The 22,305-nt window shown below is 39.1% G+C and overlaps 1 protein-coding gene across 9 annotated transcripts in view; it reads right to left on the bottom strand.

Moving 5' to 3' along the window:
- Nucleotides 1-22,305, bottom strand: part of ralgapb (Ral GTPase activating protein non-catalytic subunit beta) — a 105,026-nt gene that overhangs the window by 45,891 nt on the left and 36,830 nt on the right. For 7 of the 9 annotated variants that reach the window (XM_052031340.1, XM_052031332.1, XM_052031336.1 and 4 more), the window contains 6 exons: nt 17,790-17,957; nt 15,039-15,153; nt 11,362-11,509; nt 11,214-11,278; nt 10,893-11,031; nt 620-753 (listed from right to left, as the gene is read on the bottom strand). In XM_052031340.1, coding sequence (XP_051887300.1) covers nt 620-753; nt 10,893-11,031; nt 11,214-11,278; nt 11,362-11,509; nt 15,039-15,153; nt 17,790-17,957 — 769 coding nt within the window. The remainder of the gene's footprint in view (nt 1-619; nt 754-10,892; nt 11,032-11,213; nt 11,279-11,361; nt 11,510-15,038; nt 15,154-17,789; nt 17,958-22,305) is intronic. The other 2 variants (XM_052031335.1, XM_052031341.1) reach the window with 1 other exon arrangement.

The raw sequence follows: 22,305 nt of genomic DNA, 5'->3' as shown, positions 1-22,305 counted from the left end.
GGGTAATGTATTTGTGTGTATATACATGACCTCATGTTTTATACATGTATTTTTGTACTTTTTTTTAAAAAAGAGAGGGATTGGAGTTGGGGGGCTAGGGAAGAAAAAATGAAAATGCCACTGTTTGCCACCCCTTCCCTTGTTCACAACCCTCCACGGGAGTTCTCCTCACAGCACATGGAGACACCAGCTTACTCTATCCATGCAGGGATATTCAGCTAGTCAGGCAGCATCTGTGGAGAGCGAGGAAAACAGAGTTAACGTTTCAAATCAAAGGCAACTGATGAAAGGAATTTCTCTCTCCACAGATGCTGCCTGGCTGAGTGCTGATATTTCCAGCATTCTGTTTTATTTCACCCTTCATTACAATTGGTTCATTTCCAGTACTTTTGTTTTCTTTTATTTTAGCTTACCTTCTCTTTCCAGTTAGATGTGCCAGGAGTAGGCCCCGTGAGTACAGAAATCTTAACAGCTAAATGTTTAATCTACAAGCAGCCAGAGTGGTCAGATAGATATCTGCTCAAAGACAGTATGTGACTTCATGTTATGATTACAAGAGCAATTGTTCACACATTTAAATACATTGTATACGGTGCAAGAAATGTTAACATTGCAATACCTTGGCCAGTCCAGAGAGTAATTCAAGTGCTGCCAGTGAGATGCTCATATCTTGTCTCCACTGTGAGTTTAGTCTCTGTGTTACCAAATGGATGCTTCGAATCAGTAGTCCCGTTGCTGTATCTGTATGAAGAGCTAGGATATAACCCCAGTATCACACACCACAGGGGAGGGAAAACAACTGGGCATTAGTAACTAAAAGCAAAGCGATCAAAACCAGCATAAGCTCACAACCCATGCAGCAAAGAACAGCATTCAAAAAGGAAAACTGCTCCCATCCCAGTAGCAATGAGGCTGTGACAATTTGGTAGCCATTAATCTGAGCTTTAGAATCAAAAGTACTTGAGTCTGCATATCAACAATGGAGGACCAGGTACTCCACACCAATGGACCAATTTCAGAACAAACAGAACGAGTGATTGTTACATGACAGGGCAGTTTTAGTTAAAAATATTTTGCCCAAAAAAATTTTCAATTCAGTTCTTCAAAGTCAAACACTGAAATTTGCTCAATTCTGCAATTTCCAAAATGAAATGGGTTTCACCCCCTCCCCACTGAAACATCTGCATATGAACCATTGCACTGAATAATGTAGGAATGAGCTGATAACAGTGCAATTCCACACTGGGATCAAGGGGAGCACAGTAGACTTTACAGATTTGAAGCCACATATAGACAGAACTTCAAACCTTAAGACAGTGTAATTTTAATAAGGGATCATCCAGCAAATTGCAGGATACAAATCTGGCTAACAATTTAATGAAAGGGAGGTTTTTCTAGGATCACAATGAAAGGAATCCCAAATGATTTTTAAAATGGCCACATACAGAACATCTGGTTACCGTCTAAAGGATCTTGGGTTCTATGCTCACTAAGAATCCAATAGCATCGGAAAAGGAGATGACCATTTAACCCTTCAAACCAGTTCCACTATTCAATTAGATCATGCATGATTTATACCATTGGAAATAACTTCCAAAGTGCTTGTGAACTTTTACATTAAACAATAATATGATTCCAGAAATGAGGAATATCGTGCAATGGTGTTTAACATTTTTAGAGTGACATTAATGTTCACTGCAAGTAGCTGGGTGCCGCAGCCTCAACCACTTACAGTGTTAATGGCACATGAAGGGACCAAGTGTACTCTGGGTAAATTTGATGATGCAAAGACTGGCAGAAGAGCAAGTCACACGGAGGACAAGAGGGACTACAAAGGGACATTGATAGGTTAAGTGGGTAAAGATTTGGCTGTGGTGTGGGGAAACGTGATTTAACTCCTTTGATATAAAGCATATAAAAGCAAAATATTGTTGAACATTGATTATGTATAATTTATGTTAATTTAAGTTTATGTTAACGGACGTTTGTCCTTGTCTTATAATGTACTGCCGCTGCAAAGAGCCAATTTTCATGGCATTGATACCCTGTGTATGTCTGCTTGAACTTGAACTGAAGAGAACAGCAGAATTTTGCTGGTCAGAGGGAAGTGGGTGTCTTTGCAATGAAACAAAAAGTTAGCAGGCAGGTATAGCAACTAATTAGGAAGGCAAATGCAATACAGATCTTTATGGGGAATTGAGCACAAAAGTAGGCAAGTCCTTCTAAAACTGTACAGGGCATTGGTGAACCCCCAAAGGATTTTGCATGTAGTTTAAGCCTTTCTTAAAGGGGGATATTTGCATTGCAGGCACTTCAGAGAGGGCTGACTGAGTTGATTCCTGGGGTGAAGGGGATGTCTCGTGAAGAATGATTGTTCAGGTTGGGCCTATAGTTATTGGCATTTAGAAGGACTAGAGGTGATCTTATGAAAGATGAGATTTGAGAGGTTTGACAGGGTAGATGTTGAGGGGACAATTCCTCTTGTGGATATAATCTCAGGTTGGAAGAAGAGATGAGGCAAAGTTTCTTCTCTCAGCAAGTTGTGATTCTTTGGAATTCTCTACTCGGGAGAGCAGTGGAGGCTGTGTCATTGCATACAAAGTTGAGATGGGCAGATTTTGGACTAGAGGGGAATCAAGGCTTATGGGGAGAAGACAAGAAAGTGGAGTCAAGGCTAAGATCCAATCAGTCACAATCTTACTGAATGACAGAGCAGGCTCAAGGGTCAACTGACCTAGGCCCACTCTTATTTCATTTGTTCTAATGAAGATGCTGACCTCTGCACTTGCTCCCTTGGGGTACTTTCCACAGGTGGTAATTGCATATCCAATATTTGATGATCTTTAGAAGACCACCTGACTGTGCAAAACATTATGGTAGAAGGCATTCCAATTGCAGAGATGATGGTAGGGAGTTAATGGAAGGAAGAGACAAAATAGACTATAGGGTGACCACTTTCCGAGCCTAGTCACAGGCCTTCTTCCTCTGCTGCAGTAAACTAATCCAACACAGATCTACAACTGGGTTTTTGTGATTACTAAATTGTTATACTCTAGTTCTACGGAAATGCCTGTTTGACATACATGATGGTGAGCACAATTGGTTCACTTAAACATTGATGATGGGATTATCTGCAAAAAAAAGCCCGAACAGAATACTAGTGGCTGAACCAGAAGGCAATCGGCTCAGCTGCCCAATAATGATGGCCAATTGAAAGCAAAAAAATAGTAATGTTGCCCATATACATAGAGCATTACTGCATATTGTTTATATGTAGACTCGCATGAACAGCAATAGAACTTTCAAGGTACTGTTCAGAAACAACACTGCAGATGATTGCAATTTATTGAGATGTTACAGATCCTGGAAGGTGTCTCACTACAGATTTAGTTTTTGAAAATAAGTTTAGAATAGTTTTCAAGACCTTTTTGGGATATTACGGGAAAACCTGTTTCTTGGATTGTGGATTTTTAAATTCTCCTTAGTTTACTGGGAAATACCAATCAGAATTGTATGAAAAATAAACTAATTACTGTCAAAAATCTATGCACACAGAGAAAGTTAATTTCAACAGGTTGAACAAACAAATCTATCAAATGACAATCAACCCAAAATGCTACTAGCATTTTATCTGACCCACTGAACATCTCAAAGCAGAATGGAGCATTTTTCACCTGGCAGGGTCTGCCATTAAATCCTGTGGTCCTACAATTAATTATCAATGTTCAAACACAATACAAGGCGTGACTTAATTTCATCCAATAGGTGGCTCTGACTTTGTAGGCTAGGTTGGACATGGTGTAGGTAGGGGTGCAAGAATCAAGCTTGGTGGCTGCACAATGGTGGTAAACAGTTCTATAGCAGTTGTGATTCTGATGATACGAAAATGCAGTTGAAGTTAGAGATAATAATGGTTTTGTGTGAAGAGTTCAAACAGAGATGATCATCCATTCATGGAGGATATCTGCAGGCGGATCCAATATGGAAAACTTGAATTTTTTTTATTCTTGGGAAGTTCCACTTCACTGAAAGGCAGAAACTATGGCATTTCTTTTCTCTCCCTCACACCCAGGCTCCAGAGAGGAGAACCAAGAGACTGCAGATGCTGAAATCTGCTCCAGAGAGGAGAAAACTGGCAAACCTACAGATACACTGCTTCCTCCCTGCCCCACCCAACTATTCAACATGCACTTGGAGCTTATGGGTATGTCAGGTGCAGGAACTGGATCAGATCTTTCCTCTCCCAGCACAGACACGACTAGAACAAGTGCACTGTCAACCCAAATACCTGCCTAAATGGAGTTCAGCAAACCCCCTATTGGGCCATGATAGGGTTAGGGAGGGAGCAATAATGTTTGCAATCCAAATCCAATAGCTCTGAGTGATGATGTCATGAAATCTGTATTGAGACACCTTAAGTCATGCAGTTTTATTTGAACAGCCTTTCAGTTTTGCAGAAAGCCAGCAATAGCCTATTAAAAGTGATGTGAGCCCCATAACCAATCTTAAATTCAATTAACTGATTATGCATTTAGCACCATACCATTTCATCAAAGAAAAATATTACTGAAGAGCCATTTACAATAATTTTTGGTTCTTGTGTAATAAGGATGCTGTAGCGGCTTTTGGAGGACATTATAGGGAGACAGGGTAATGAGCCAGTATTCCATTTGTGCTTCAGGATTGCAAAGAAGTGATTAAATGTTCATCTTCTTTCCACAAAAATTGAAATAACGTGTCTACGTTTTATTTTGTTTAGATTTAAGTTCAACTTAGGTGCAAAAAAAAAATGTCCCAAGTCCACTGCCCCATCCAGCAACATGCATCTGGGTCAAGGTCAGATGGAAGGAATTGGCTCAAACTGCAGTTTACAATGAAGGCAAAAATCCCACACAAAGCATGAGTGCGACTGGGTGGAGAAACATTTTACATTTAGAAATAGCAAACAGCACAAAATAATAAAAAGGATACCAACTCTGTAAGTGCCAATCAAATACAAAATGTTTGAAGTTTGTGCTGTATATTTTGCCCTGTAAAAACAGATTGATTATGTGTATGGTGATAAACACAACTTATGCAAGGATTTAAATTGAGGATGAATAGTTTTCATGACACAAAAATACCTGTACCACCTATTGGGAGGGGAGACATACAAAAAAAGAACAAAATTAACATGCAACACCTTTTACAAACATGGTACAGTAGACATCTTAAAACTGGTCATGGGAAATATTCAACAGAAGGATCAGCAGTCACAAGAGGTCCATAACTTAGGCTCATACTATCAGACACACACCATTTTAGTACACTTTGGGCAAAACACTTTATAACTCAAAAAGCCAAGGTGGCCAGGGTGACAGTGGGGAGGGGTGAGGGGATTTGTGGGAAATGGGAATAAACTTATTGTGGATCCTGACCAGAACAAACACTTCACATTTCCAGTAAACATACTTGGTATGAAGCAAAGTTATAGTGGAGCTTTTGACACTATTTTTAAACACAGATTTAATAGAATAGGGCCCAAAGAAAGTGGAGAGAAATTGGGGATGGAAGTTCTGCTTTCATTTGTTCAATTCATACAGCTTTATCTCCAAAATTTCTGTTGAGAGAAGCTCTGCTAACAGTGGACATGCATGCTGTCACCCAGGGAGACATGGTGGTAAACCAGTTAGCACTGTTGCCTCAGAGCCCTGGGACCCGGGTGCAATCCTAACCTTGGGTGTTGTCTGTGCAGAGTCTGCACGTTCTGTCCATGGCTAGGTGCTCTGATTTCCTCTCACGTCCAAGAGATGTGGTGGTAGGTTAATCAGCTGTTGCAAATTACCCCTTAGTATAGGTTAATGCCAAAATGAAGTAAAAGGGAATTTGCTAGGCATGAGAAAGAGCAGGGGACACAGGGAAATAAAGAAAGGGGAAAATGGGACTATTCCCCTGGGAACTGGCATGGACCTGATTGGCTGAATAGCCTCCTCCAGGGTCAAAATAAATACACAAAACTAATTGTAGTTTACTTTAGGGGTGGATGTAGACCGAATTCATTTATTATAAGACAATTAGGATATTTTTGTGATCAGGCCTGAATGCACAACTGAGTTTTAACCCTGTCACATGCTGGTCTTCATACTTTTCATCTTAGTGGGGCCAGTGTAGCCTCTATTCCTTCTGTCAGAGGGCTGAGACCCAGATAAGCTAGAACCCATCTCCTGGAGGGTTGTACTCTTACAGGTTTCCAGCTCCCATTAATTGTCAAGGACCATTAAAATGGCAGGAAATCTCATCCTTTTATCGTGGGAAATTTCCCCAAAAGACCAATTTTCAGTATGGAAAGCACAAGTATAATTTCATATGTTTACAACATGTTTTAACTCCTTCCATCTGGGTTTATTTAAATTTTTGGATTGAAGAGAATCAATGGCTTTTGTTCCTTTTCAAGAGCTCAGTTCAAACTATGTCCTGTGATCCATAATTTCAGGGTCACTGGGGAGAGGACAGGAGGGTGGAATAGGGTTTGAGACAATGAAAACAATTCACAGAATTGCACACAGAACAAGAAACAAAAAGGGACACAGCACAGAAATGAACATTTGGACAACAAAAAAAAGTGGGAAGTGGGGGAAAAAGTGAGAATCTAGGTGGAGATGCTTAACCTAGTGAAAACTTTTAATATCACAGTTTATTATTTAATGGGGACCATTGGCACAAAAATGAAATAACTTGGCTGGGAGAAGCAGCTGCTACTGATTGACTCACCATTACCAGTGTCTATCATGTTATTCAGGGATAACTTAGATAATGCCAGTATTGCTTTCTTGTTGTTGATGAGAATAGAAAAATTAATCTGCACAAGATTGTTCACTATATCCCTTTGCCCTGAAGTTACAATTATTTTGCCCTACGCCACAGTTCCACATTATGACAAGCAAGAACAAGGTGCTTTCACCTTTGGGGAAAAAAAACAACAGAGCAGTGGTGCCTGCCTAGGAGATTCCAACATTTGTTTTTGCAACAACTGGGGCAACAACTCTCAAAATCCACTGCACTTATATAGGAACTGAAGAACAGGAGGCCGTACTGATCCTCAATTCAATTTGATCGCGGCTGTTCTGCACCTTCACTTGAATGACCAGCAATGGCTCTGTGACCATTCCTAACCAAACCTTCTCATCCCAGTTTGCAAATTTTCAGTTGATTCCACCTGTTTTGTGGTGTGAAAGTTTAGATTTCCCCTATCTTTTGCAATGATTTGCTTCCTGATGTTGTCCCTGCCAATTTTTAAGCCATCCCCCTTACTTTTGTCTTCCCCCACAAGGAAATAATTTCTCTCCATCTACCCAATTAAACCCTATAATAACCTTAACTTCCTAAATTTGATCAACCTTTAATCTTTTAAACAACCCACACCGGAATCAATATTCAGCATTGAATCTAAAGCTCAGTTTTCTAAATTCTTGTGCAAACTAAAGTCACACAAATTAAACTCCAGAAACTTCAGCTCTCTCATCCTGTCTAACTGAACATGTTCCACAGTCTTCATAATCTGGACACTTAGAAAGCAAGATGGTTTGAACTGTGATAAACTAGTCCACTAAACTAAATCTTTCCAAATTTAAGCTATTTCTAGTCTTTAAGTTACCACACATCACCCAGGCATCTTCTTACTATCCTGGCCAATCACAATATCTTGTTCTAGTCAGCCGCAAGCTGAGTTACACCAATGTTCTCCTTGTGGACCCATCTTCCATTCCTTGTATATTCCAACTTGGCCAAAATGCAATCGTCTCCTGCCCTGCTAGCATTCACCCGAGCTTGCTGCCTTACACCAATTTCCTATTATTGTTTGTCATTGCACTTGCCTCTGTTTAACGATCTTGAAAAGGATAGGAGAACCAGCACAGTTTTCTTTAACAATTGTATTGGGGAGGTGGTGGTGGTGGTGGGGGTTTGTGAAGAGGGCGTGGGGGAGAAAGAGGATGATCAGGGGAAATGTGGATCCATTAAAAATGAATAATGGTGAAATTGTAAAGAAAAATCAGGAAACAGTCGACTTGGTGAATGATTACATTGCCTCTGTGTTTACATTAGAAGCAAACTGAACCTGCCAAGGAAGCTAAATCTGAGTCAATGCCCAGGACTGACCAAATAAGCAGCTTAAGGAAAATAAACTTCCCGGTCCAGAAAAGTTTTTGAAGTTTCTTGCCGGATTTTTGAAGGAAGTGTGTGACATCATTGCACGTGGTTTAAGACCAAAAATGGGAATTGTTCCATTAGATTACAAAAAATGCATGTCACCGCCTAACTTAAGAGAGGTACATTAACGTCTGTTGAGAAATCAATGGAGTTTACAGAATATGTGCTGGATTGGATTGAACCTTAAAAATTACGCAGTTGATCTGAGAGAGGCAGCTTTGTAAAGGGAAGGTCATGCCTAATGACTCTGAAATTTTTGAAGAAATAAATTAGTGATAGGACAATGCTTATAAGTGTTACATATTTGGATTTCCAGAAGATATTTGATTAGTCTCTCTACAGGATTGTTAGCTAAAACTGAAATGCTGGAATTGAAGTCACTGCAAAAGCGTAACACCTTACATACAGATGCATTTCACCCTTCGATCCCTATATTTTTGTCAGGATTTGCTGCAAATTTAAAGCAAGGAAATGTCTCCAAGTTTGAGATGCAATATCTTCCTCTGAGGTAAAACAGTACCGTATTGCTCAATATTAACACTGTATTTATGGAAGTGATAAAGTTTGTGGCATTCTTTAAAGTGATGTACAAAATCATAATTACTATACATCACATAACTTCAAAAGCAAATGGACATCCTGGAGTTTAATCACTGTTGAATCTATATATTTGCAATCACATATTAAACTAATTTGCAACTATTTGCTAAAAAAAAGTCCCTAGTTATCATCTCCACTCCTTTGGTGAACAGCATTAAATCTTATAACCGAACACAATCAATGCAACAAGTTGCAATAATCTCTCTAACTTCATGCAGAAAATTCTGTGCAAGATCTCTCAGAATCCAGAGATCCAAAACCCTGTTGTGGAATAGATTCTGGCTCCAAAAATAAAGTCACTTTTATGAATGACCCCAAACAGGACAAGCCAAAGGATGTTGGGTGATCAATCTCTACAAAATATTGTAATTGGCACTCATTGCTATTTTACATGTCTTCTGTCTTGCAACTTTATCATCTATGCACCCTTTGCGAGAGAGGATTCTTTGAAACATGCGTTTGCATGCATTTCAATGTCATGCTGAGTATTCAAGCCAAATTGTTAGGAATGGCCTAAAGTCAGTCAGTTGAGTTGTTCGCAGAACTATGTTATTAACACAATTATAAACATGTTAAATATTTCAAAGTCTTTGCGTTCAATCAGCTCAGCTGATTATGCGCATTAGAAATTCAAACTTCTGATCTCTCATAAATAAGTTAAACAAATTCCAGAAAAATGAAATGATCATCTGGAAATCATGCCACCATTATCAGCAATAATGCTAATTTGCCTGTAGCCTTGAACTTAGTCTTGGAAATTGCCAAATGCTCATCTTGACACCCATATAAACCAACCAAGTGATATCAGGCTTCACATACAGTAATTTGTTCACAAAAAGCAAGTCTGGAGTGAAAACAGGATATTCTGGATACAGCAATGACATTGAAGCATCTTTGCTGTTTTTAGTCTGCCATCATTACTGCAGATCTTGTAGGAAATACTGTTAAGTGCTACATGCAAGTACTAACACTGTTCATTCAGGCCAAATTCTATGTCAGAAAGAAAGGGTTTAGACATATTTCACATTCTCAGGACATCCCAAAATATTACACAGTCAATGGATTACTTCTGAAATGTAGCCACTGTTACACTGTAGGTAATGAAGCAATGATCTTGCACACAAGATACTGGGTGAGCTCTCCTTACTCTTCTTCAAATAGTGTCTTGGGACCTTTTACATCCATGTTGGTGGGTAGGTACAATCAGATTAATCCTCTCCAACAGTGCAAACTTGCTCAGCAAAGCATTGCTCATGTTATGTATTGAATTAGCGTAGGCCAATCCCATACAGTGTTACCAGGAAGCCTAGAATAACATCTATGGTTTTATCCTGTGTAAATCAGCCCAAATCAGTGAGCTTTCTTCTCAGCTAGAAGTTGTTTGTCTCAAGGTAAAGGAAGACAATAAAAAGGAACCTCTATACAACCTGAGTTCATGACAAAGGAAAATCAAAAAACTGCAATGACTAAAATCTGAAACAAAAGCAGACAATCATTTTTTCGTCTCTTAAAGAAGATGGCCAAGACATGAAACTTTAATTGTTTTTCTTTCCAAGATGCTGCCTGACCTGCTGGGTGTTTCCAGCACTTTCTGTTCTTAGTTCATGAATAAAGCTCAGTTTTATAGTCTATAAGAGTAGTCGCTTTGGGAGCTTTATCTAGTATTGTTCAATCCAACTTCAACCTGATTTTAATTGAAAGACACAGCCAAAATGAAAGATTTTAACTCTTTGTGGGAGTCTTGAATCTGTAAGCTCGAGATCAATTGGTTTGCTCCTGTAGGTTAGGACAGTCTGTTTCCTGTCAATTATTAATATTTTTAGAATCAAATATTGAGTGCTTCACCCACCCAACAGTTAGCTCGCTAATGTAACTTCAAAGGCTAGTTTTACTGAATTCAATCACTGCTTAGGGATTTTCTTTTTTTGAGAAAGAGAGGAGTTATTGAAGACATAGCTACCACTAGACACTACTTGCAATATTTGGGTGCCATCAGTATCTAAGATTATCTTCGACATTGTTAGTTTTTTTAAAAACCTAAAAACATATTTCTTCATGATGAAGAGTACAACTAGATTATGCTTTTAATGACAGGTTTATCTTACCATAATCCCGCAGGAGTGCCTGTGCAGGTCTTTCACTATCTGGCGTTGTGGCCTCAGAACTGCCAGTACTGGTCATACTGATGCCACTACTGTTTCGACTATGACTCTTGAGTGAAACGTGAGTACTATCACCAACACTCTGCAGAAAGACAGGGCAGAATGAAGGAACATATACAGTTTGGTCAGAGGGCTACACAAACAAACTGTTGAGTACTGAAAACCAGGCTGTTCAAAAGAAGTGGGCTGCTTTTTCCAGCATTTAGTGTACACAAAGGATTTCTCATTCATAGAATTAAAATATGCACAACAATCGTTGCTTACCAGCTCTGTCTGAGAACCAATTGCTTCCAAAAGAGCAGAATCTTGAACAATATTTAACATGGCACCTAAAAGAAAAACAATTCATTGTTGACTGATTAAAATATTGGCAACCATGAGTCAGCTATGAAAAAATAAAATCCCAACCAACCTAGAATCATCTGTGTATTGTTGGGATCCGTTTCAGTCTGTAGGGCACCAATTAACACATTGACGAGCCTCAACTTCAGTGAGAGAAAGGTAACTGGTTTGTCATGTGATGAAGACTCCTCACTGCTGAACTTTCCTTCCAAAAGCACCTGGAAGGTTTAAAAACAAAAGAGCAATATTTGTGGACATAACTTGGAATTGTGTACAATTTTTTTGTTTGAACTATTTTTGTCCTACAAATTCAATTTCCACCATTCTCCCACTGACTTGCTACCTGGCCATTGCCTTCCAAGCATCTTTTGATTCAAGGGTGGTACCCGAGGAGCAGAAAACTGCAAATATTATGCCCTTGTTAAAAAAAGGATTAGGAATAAAGCCAATAATCATGGACCATCAGCTTAACCTTCATGGTGGGGCACGTTCTAGACACAATAACAGGGATAGAATTAGCAAATCACTGAGACAATGTAGATTTATTAGAGAAAACTAGCATGGAGTTGTTCCAAGGCAAATTAGGATTGGTATTGGTTTATTATTGTCACTTGTACCGAGGTACAGTGCAAATTGTATCTCATAACAATTTTTTGATGAAATAACAGTGAGCGTTGAAGAAGGAAATGAGGACGCTCAAACTATATCATGTTTAAACTTGGAAAAAATTAGGAGTGGTACTGTTGATCCTTTGCTTAAATTTGAAGATATTTGGAGTCCATTTATTCAATATTTTCACATGATATAGATCCCCTTTCAATAACTTTCCAATTTAGAGGAACGGAGTTGACAACATAATATTGCTCTGTTTCTACTGAGAAATTTCAGTCCAGTCTTTTTTTTGTTCTTTTTGAAATTTTTCCATTTAGTTTAGTTTGGTTTGATATATTGTTTATAATTTTTCTTATTGATTTGGGGATTTTTTTTCCTTTTATATATATATATATATATAATAAATCTTTTTCTTTCCGTTCTTTTATATTATATTCATTTACTAAGGGATCGTGGGATCTACAGATTTTATTTTTATATTTTATTGTTCTTTATGATCATCTATGCCATGATTGTTCTCCTGATCTCTTTGTATTAAATGTACAAACATTGATGTTATATATTAATCTGTATTAATTTGAAAACTAATAAAAAGATTGAAGAAAGAAAGAAAGGAAATGAGGACAATACATATATGGTCTTCAGTACATACGGCTCAGTAAATGGCAGAATCAACTCAGCAACCCCAACTCACCATATCAGAGATATTCCCCTTGTCCTAACCATCCCTCTGACACCTTCCCTGCAAATTAAAACTAACTAGCTTTCTCTCTTTCCCAGTTCCAATAAATAGTCTTTGGGCTGAAACATTAGTTGAGTTTCTCTTTCCACAGATCTTGTCTGACTAAATGAGTGTTTCCTGCAATTCCTATTGTTACTTGAGGCTTATGTATATATTGCATTTGCTATGGTGCCACATGATGTGCTGTCAGAGTGGGTGGTAAAAGCAGATATGATAGCAACATATAAGAGGCATTTAGACAGACGCATGAACAGGCAGGCTAAAGAAATTTGGTTTGTCCCCTTTGACTCTCACCAACTTTTACTGATGCACCATAGAAAGCATCCTATCTGGATGTATCACGGCTTGGTACGGCAACTGCTCTGCCTAGGACCACAAGAAGCTGCAGAGAGTTGTGGACACAGACCAGCGCATCACAGACACCAGCCTCCCCTCCTTGGACTCTGTCTTTACCTCTCATTGTCTTGGTGAAGCAGCCAGCATAATCAAAGACCCCACCCACCCGGGACATTCTCTCTTCTCTCCTCTTCCATTGGGTAGAAGATACAGGTGCCTGAGGGCACATACCACCAGGCTTAAGGACAGCTTCTATCCCACTGTGATAAGACTATTGAACGGTTCCCTTATACGATGAGATGGACTCTGACCTCACGATCTACCTTGTTGTGACCTTGCACCTTATTGCACTGCACTTTCTCTGCAGCTGTGACACTTTACTCTGTACTGTTACTATTTTTGCTTGTACTACATCAATGCACTTTGTACTAACTCAATGTAACTGCACTGTGTAATGAATTGACCCGTACGATCGGTTTGTAAGACCAAACCAATACCAAGGGAGTGGAGGGATATGGATAATATGCAGACAGATGGTATTTGTTTAGATTGCTATCATGGTTGGTGGAGATATGGTGGGATGGAAGTCCTGTTCCTGAGGTGTATTGTTCTGCGTTCGATGTAAAGGAGATTCACCAGAATAATTCCTGGATGTCAAGGAGATTAACCAGGCTAATTCCTAAATGCGAGGAAGATTCACAGGCCAATTCCTGGATGAGGGGGTTGTCCTGTCAAAAGGAGCTGGACAGTTTGGGTCAGCATTCTTTGGAATTGAGAAGAATGAAGAGTGACCTTATTCAAAGATATGGGATCTTAAAGAGGCTTGGAACTGGGACTTGGAACCAATTACAGTGAAGAGGGTAGCAACATATTTTGAAAAACCGATGGAATGTGCCCTGTGGCACATTCAGTCCTGATGAAGGGTCTTGGCCCGAAACGTCGACTGTTTAATTCCCTCCATGGATGCTGCCTGACCTGCTGAGTTCCTCCAGCACTTTTTGTGTATTGCTCCAGATTCCAGCATCTGCAGAATTTTTTGTCTCCCTACCAGCTGTGCAAATTGTTTAAAACAGTGCTTCAGGACCAAAACCTAGCCTGTTCCAAATAAGAGCATGTGCAGCTTCCCATTTAATCTTCCAGGACAAGGAAGCTAATGTGATTGGCACCCCAGCCGCCAGTCTTTCTGCCACCAGTGTACCACAGCTAAAATCTGCAATAATTCAATATGGCTTCATTGACAGCATCTTGTAAATCTGTGTTGCTTAAATCCTTGGAGGATAAGGGCACCAGAGGGCATGCATTTAAGCTGAGAGGGAGTAGGTTCAGAAGAGACACGAGGGGCAAGTTTTTTTACTCAGAGAGTGGTGGATGCCTGGAATGCATTGCCTGACAGGGTGGTGGAGGCAAATTCATTGGGGGCTTTTAAGAGGGGCTTGGATGGGCACATGAATGAGAGGAAAATGGAGGGATATGGGCATTCTGTAGGTCAGAGGGAGTAGCTATGTCGGCACAACATTGTGGGCCGAAGGACCTGTTCTGTGCTGTTCTATGTTGACTACAATTTCTGCCACAGGGTACATTCCATTGGTTTTTCAAAATATATTGCTACCCTCTTCACTGTAATTGGTTCTAAGTCCCAGGACTCCCTCTGCAACAGCAATATGGGAATGCCTTCATTAGAAGGACTGCAGCAGTTCTCGAGGACAATTAGGGAAGGGCAATAGATGCCTGCCTTGCCAGCAATGTCCATATCTCATGAATGAATAAATAAAACTTGAGGATGAACAATGAAATAATGAATAATAATGAGCAGGGCAAACCTGCTGCCTTCTTAGCCTGAACAGCTTAGAAAAAAAAAATTGGCAATCTGGCTATATGTGATATTTTTCTCTCCAGCTTTCTGTAACCATCTACATTAATGCCTGCATCCCAAATTCTATAGGCAACATTATTAAAAAATAAAGCTTGTTCAATCAAATCTCAACTCATCTGCCAAATAATAACTATGTTCTTGAAAGCTCTAATATTAAGTAAACGTCAGAACACTTAAACAGTACCTCTGCTTTAACTGTCCCAAAGTGATGGGGTAGCGGCAACATCGACAGCAGAATGTGGATTGAAGCTCTTCTAAGTTCAGTGGGATTCACATATGCTTTAAATTTGGACAGTTCTCTGCAAAAGAGGCAATGAAAAAAATTAGTTGCTCAGACCCCTTATTTTGCAAAGCTTAGAATACATAGTATATAAATTCTAAAGCCCCTCCCAGGTAGAAGAACATAATACAAAACCTTACTAGTGGGACAGGACACGGACACTGAAGAAACAAATGAAATATGTCTTGAAGAAAGATGTGTAGCAATGCCAAACAGGTTTTAATTCCAAAGACTAGAGGTGGTGGAAATAGTGGCTTATGGACTGATAGTGCTGGTGGGAAGGTTGGATGATACCTAACACGATTCTTCTCAAACCTCAAAACCTTAAAGTAAGACTTGTTATTCTTTGAAACGTACACAAGTAATCATTCCTAGAAAAAGAGGGAGGGGGAGGAGTTGTTATTCTTAGTGGTGGTGAAGGAAAAAACAGGAAAAAAAGAATTAGGAGCTGAGTAGGCCACTTGGCTTCTCAAGTCTGGTCCATCCTGTAATAAGGTTATGGTTCATCTGCCACCTTAAAGTCTCTATATATTCTTCCTGCTCCGGTATCACCTTTAAAGTTGTACAAATTTAAGTTACATGGTCTTCTCTCGTTCTTTCTACCAAAATGCGTTGCTTCACTGCATTCAATGTCAACTTTCATCTGTCTCCTCATTTCACCTTCCAAAATTTGCCTCTTACTCATTTTTCACCTTGTATCAAAACTTTGAAGTATGGTGTCTTTGATTGTTCAAGACTGCTCTCAAAAACTTCAATGCCATTTTTAAATATTTTAAATCTTAAAAAATACAAGTTTCAATTGACATCTTAATAAATTGAAAGTGTCTTTATCAAGCATCTTTAAATTGACGGGCACCTTTTGGTTTAGAAAAAATGCGCAAACCCAAAATCAATTCAAAGTAAATGAACAACAGGAAAAAAATGGCAGTGAAGAGGCAGCAAACAAAACCCAGCTGCTTGGTAGGGTTGGTGCTGGGGGATTAATATAATTCAGTCAATGCCAATGAATAAATGCCATCTGCACTTCTTTTAAAATTAAAAAAATATGAAATGTGGGTACTGCAAGCAAGGCCACCATTCATTCTCTATCCCTAATTTCTGTAACGTGGCGATGGTAAGCAGTTTTCTTAAACCGCTGCAGGTTATGCTCCACAGTGTTGTTAGATAGAATTTTGACAGAGTGATGGTGAAGAAACATCTGATATGCACCCCGGGAGTACCATGATCAATATTCCTTCAATCAGGTTGTAAACCCAGATTACTTCACACTAGAAATTAGAATTTTTTTTGTGATTGGAAGACTATTGGCATGGGAATTCCACAAGTTCAGATTTATGAATATGTTGTCAAGACTGGAAAATTCTGGATATGATTTGGGATACACTGGGGTTGTATTCTTCAGAACAGAGGCGTCAGAGGGGAGACTTAATGGAGGTGTATAAAATGTAAATTTAAAGGATCCATTTCTCTTAGGCAAGAGCTCAAATACCAGGGCAGAGGTTTAAAGTAATTGTAAGAAGGATTAATGAAGGAGTGGAGAGGCGTCAGGAAATGAGGAATTCCCAGAGGTGATGGGAATTTGAAACTCACTGTCTGAAAGAGTGGTAGAGACGGAGACCCTCCTCACTCTCAAACAATACTTGCATGTGTATCTGAAGAGCCATGACCTGCCTGGCTATGGACCCAGCGCTGGAATTGGGATGGGTAGCACAGACACAACTGGTCAAATGGCCTTCTTCCGTGCTGTAAATTTTCTACAATGCTATGAATTCTCTATAGAAAATGCTGCAAAGGGTCAGCAGGTCATAGAAATCCATGGAAAGAGAAACCAAATCCTATGCTTCCAATCAATGACTTTTCTCTAGAGGTCACGTGGTTTCCACAGAAGCTGTTTAATATGCCCAGCATTTTCTGTTTTGAGATCCCTGGTATTGGTGGCATTTTGCTTTCGGAAGCGTGGCCCTGGGGCATTAATAGAGGACAGTGAATAACACTAGAGGACATAGATTTAGGGTAAGGGGTAAGAGATTGAGGGGATCTGAAGGAGACCTTTTCCACCCAGAGACAGGTGAGTACCTGGAATGCATTGCTGTAGAGAGTGTTGGAAGCAGAGATGCTAACAGCATTTAAGAAGTGTCTAGATGAGTATGTGAATCGAATAGTCATTGAAGGCCATGGGCCAATTGCTGGTAGGTGGGCTTAATAGGGATGGGTAGCCACTGACTGGCATGAACCTGATGGGCCAAATGGCCTGTTTCCAAGCTGTATGACTCTATGGCTCATTTTGACAACAGCCAAAAGAAAATCCATGCCCTTCATTTGCAGGCAGTGTTAGTAGTAGTTTTAAATAAACAAACAGGCTCCCTGCAATGACCTTGCTGATTTACTCAGAGGCAAAATGCCTTAGATTGTCTAATGAAATGGACTGAAAATCCAATCTCACCCAGAATTGGGCTGAGGTAGCTCTTGTGCTCTGGATTCTTCCTTCCTATTATGCAAATGACTTTTGAGTGAGGTACATGTGTGTATATAGCTATTGATTGAGGCGTGTTATGATACCCCTCATGATCAAATGTCTATCATCGTTTGATCAAGGTGTCTAGTGCCTTTGGAATCAATCAGCGAAAAAAGCATAAGAACTATGTATCAACTCACCGGTCAGGCAAAATAGTTTCCAGTGCAGAAATGAAGTAAGGAACTAAAACATCGATGCCCTTCAGATCAGAGCAAAATAAAGCAGGAGAATTCAGGATGATACTGGCCAGAACTGGGCGGCAGATGAAATCATTTATCTGAAGACCCTGGATCAGCACCATGTAGAATCTGCAGTGAGAAAAATCAGCAACAATTTACTTTCATGGCATTTAATAATAAAACTGAGACACATCAGTCATTCTAGTTAATGGCGATATTTTAACTGTAAACCTACAAAGTTTTGTTTTACTTAGCACATATATTGTTCTCTTAAAACATTAATTCATTTACCATTGCTGATTTTTTTTTAAACCAGTAAGTTAGGTACACCTTAATCAGATTATCATGTGGCTCATGATATCCAAAAACTGACCATCTTAGGCTTGCACACTAATTATCAAAGTTTATGTATATACACCTCAAGACTATTGCTTGATTTATCAAGCCTTCAAGCTGTGTGATGAACACAGCCCCAGCCTTTTCCCAACTCTCTCAATACCGAAAACATATAGATAGAATTAATGCCTTATTGTTTGGGGGAGAAAGTTGGGACACATGCATACGGCAAAGGAAATACAAGCATATGATTTGATCCAATTCATTGCACGTGATCATTACCTTTCAGTTTTAATGGGAAAACTACTGTATATAAGGCAGTATGAGGTACATTGCTGATGGGTTTAGATGCTAAAAGGGTAGTTTTTCAGAAAGCAAGCTGTGCATTTCTGATCTCCTTCCTTGTGAAAATGCAAGTCAAAGATGATCTAACATTTCTAATGCATTAACAGAATGCAGCACCCATTAACTACAGAACTATCTTTGAATAAAAAAAAAATTGGCCTGTGATACAGACAGATCAGAGCAGGCAAGACTTTCCTTCCCTGTAATACAGCATCGTCATTTCCAGACACAGCTGATTTAGTACCCAATCAGGTAGTTCAGTGTTGGGCCTTGTCCCCTCCACTTAATCCCTGGCAAAGCACAGCATCTGTATTTAAACTTTCTCTGGAGTTTATGGTTATTGAAACTTCTAAACAATGTTTTTACACTTTAAAGTCAGTTACCAATAGTGGAATTATTACATTTGGTGACAAAGTTTGATCTCTAACCCTTCTGATACTCATCTGCCTTCCAAGTATATTTTCTTAGGAAGGCTCTTCCTACAGTGACCAACAAATTGCTATCAGTGTTTATGAAGGCAGTGAAAGTATTTGCATGTAACAATTTAATGGCTTAACAGTTAGGAAACATTTTCACGGTTGAGACAAGCAAGTTGATTTTTTTTTGTATCGTTTTCTCTATCATGAATTTGTTCCCTGCACTGCTCTAACATTCATTAAAGACAATTCATCAAGAGTCTATCTTTAATATCAGTCCTTTATTGTAGATAAAAAAGGATATTTAACCTTGTGCTGTATAAGCTATATATTTTCCTGATAATTTTTTCTCCATGACTATAATAAATCTGCCAAACACACTCATCAATAAGTCCAGGTGTGCCTATCCTTTCCGAATATTGTCAAACAAATGGGCTGAGGAATGACACATGCATTTGAATCTAGGCAACTAGGGTAATGCACACTAATATGGGAAAGAATAGTGTTGTACGGCCTAGAAACTGGCCCTTCAGCCCATCACGCCCATGCTGACCTTTCTGCCCATCTACACTAATCCCATTTGCCCACATTATTTCTGTATTCTTCTCTATGCCTTGCCTATTTAAGCATCGGTCTAAATGGCTCTTAAACATCATGATTCTATCTGAGTCCACCACATCTTCTGACAGTGCATTCCAGATATCAACCACTCTGTGTAAAAAAAACTTACTTCTGATCCCCTTCAAAACTCCTTCCTCTCACTTTAAACCTATGCCCTGTTGTTTCTTTTTTAAAATAGCCTTCCCATCAGAAAAAGATTTTGACCATCTACCCTACCTATCCGCTTCATAATTTTATATACCACTATCAAGTCACCCCTCAACTCACTTGCTCCAGATAAAACAAGCCCAGCCTATCCAATCTCACCCAAAGTGCACTATTCCAGACAACATCCTGGTGAAACTCCTCTGTACCCTCTCCAACACATTTATATCTTTCCCGTAATGTGGTGACCAGAACTGCACACAACACTCTAAACTGCAGCCTAACCAGTGTTTTGTAAAGTTGCATAGCAGGACTGGGTGTTCATAAGTGGCCCAAATCTAATATAGGCTAATTTAAATATTTGGCTGGGTTTACTTGGCCCTATGATGACATAGGCACTTCATCTTAAAGGAGCCATTAACTAAACTGCAAATGATAGCAGGTTGGGCCTGGATATAATTATCTACCATTTAGAATACCTAATCAGTGTTCAGGTCATTAATCAATAATTAACTATATATTCTGATGCAGCACACGTTCATGACCAATTTTAAACAAATTCTAATCATGCTCACTGGTGAAAGTGAAATTTGAAAAGTGCATCTTTAAAAAGAAATGAAATAATGGAAAGGAAAAGAAACAGGATGATTCTGGAACTTAAGGCTAAGAAATTAAATTAATTTCATTGGAGAAAAAAATTAAGACAGTCATGATCCAGGTCTTTAAAGTGCTTAAGAGATAGATACAGATAACCAAACCAACATGGAATGTACCAGAAAACTAAAAGGGGCAAGTGTAAAATTAATTTCTTTTAGATTTGGAATACATGCACAGACCAGTACATACTGAAAAAGTCATCTGGAATCAAGTAAATCTCTGCAGAGTGGTCCCACTGTGAGATTTTACTTTTTGCTGCTCAATGCATGCTTGCAGTATTGCAAGTCCCACCTGGGCAGCCATAATCCATATAAAATTAATTCATCTTAGGATATGTGCTTTTCCATAGAATCACAGGTCACATCAGTTTTATATAGTTAGAGTCTCCTCCTCAATAGAGAGTACAGCTTCCAAACTAATTATCTGATCTCTCCTCCCAGAAATTCAAGCTTGCTAATCAAGAAATATTGTGGCCTTCCTACTTAATATGCCTGTGACCCAAAACTATGCAGAGCTGGAATCAACCAGGATTTGCCTGCCCTTATTCATTACTCATAGCATTAGGCCCAGAATTTAAGGATTGCTGGGAACTTGTTTATGCTGTGCTAACAAAGAATTACTGGTTTCTGTCCAAAGCATGTGATGTATATTTATGTGGTCCCAACAACAACTAGGGATAAAATTAATAAGAGACAGTGGTCACTGTGGCAGTTTTGACCAAAATGGACAAACTACTTCCCCTCATGGTAGCTTACAAACTGCTTCCTCCAGCTTAAAAATGGAAAGACCTTCCAACTTTGCCTTGCCAATAGAGTAAATTATTCTCAAGCCCACACTGAGCCAATCACCAACAAATTTTTCACTACAAAGCTGGAATAAATTTATTCCTCTGGATTGACAGTATAGCTTGCACTTGGGAGTTCTTGAAGGGAGATATATTTTTGTGCAACACATTCAAGTTTACTTATGTGAAAACCAGGTTATCCACAGATGTGGATGATATCATTAAGGAGGTCCAAGAATATGTAAACATGACCTTAACCATCTCAATTGCTAAACTGGTGGCAAGAAACTTGGGAAAAATCTGAAGATCAGCAGCCTTTATTGTCCTCATGAATTTTATCTCCTGATGTAGTGCTGGGACAACAAGATCTTGCTCCATACAATATACACGCAGGGATCAGTGAATCATGATGATCAGCAGTCACATATTCCCTTCCCTTGCACTGGAGCCACAGAGGACAACCGCAACACACCCTCCACATTCATATTATCTGTTAAATTGGTGTTATATCTGAGATTCTGCTCATGAGATCAATTGGATTATCACATGGGAACCATAGTATTTTGTTGTGGATTCTAATCATTTTATTTTCATTCTGTAAAATAAAAATCAAATTTAAAATTTAAGTCTTTAACAGTTTAGTTCCTGTCAGGCTAATTGTATGTTGCTCTATTATAACTGGCTTGGAGTCATAACAGAGCCAAAGGCAGGTTGGTCGAGTAAAGGTAGAGATCAGCTTTTCAATGACATCACAAGCCTGAATGCTCACTTTGTTCCTTTTTGCTATTAATTGTCATCATGAATTGTCTGGACTGTGTAAACTAAACTGCAGCTATATAGGGTCATGACCATCATTCCACTATTTTCTATGAAGGAATGAAGCTGGGATTCTTCACTTTGCCCTAATGTTGAAAGGATTCAAAACTTCTAAAAAATGTCTTTGAACTGGGTTTGCATTCTACATGGTGTGAGAAATAATCTCTTGGCAAGTGTTTTGCATAACTTGGCTTTATGCTTGCCTCCCAAATTATGTATTCATTTTTATATGTCAGTAAGCACCTTTCTCCACTTTGCATCAAGATTGAAGAGGACTGGTGCACTCAGAGCACCAGTGGAATTGGAATAACCACCCATTTCACAATGCTAATGAAGTCAAAGAAACGTAAAATTGATT

The sequence above is a fragment of the Pristis pectinata genome, chromosome 16, assembly GCF_009764475.1.
Source record: "Pristis pectinata isolate sPriPec2 chromosome 16, sPriPec2.1.pri, whole genome shotgun sequence".
Taxonomy (NCBI): domain Eukaryota; kingdom Metazoa; phylum Chordata; class Chondrichthyes; order Rhinopristiformes; family Pristidae; genus Pristis; species Pristis pectinata.
Note: the sequence above shows the minus strand (reverse complement) of the source record. Positions and strands in the feature narration are given on the sequence as shown.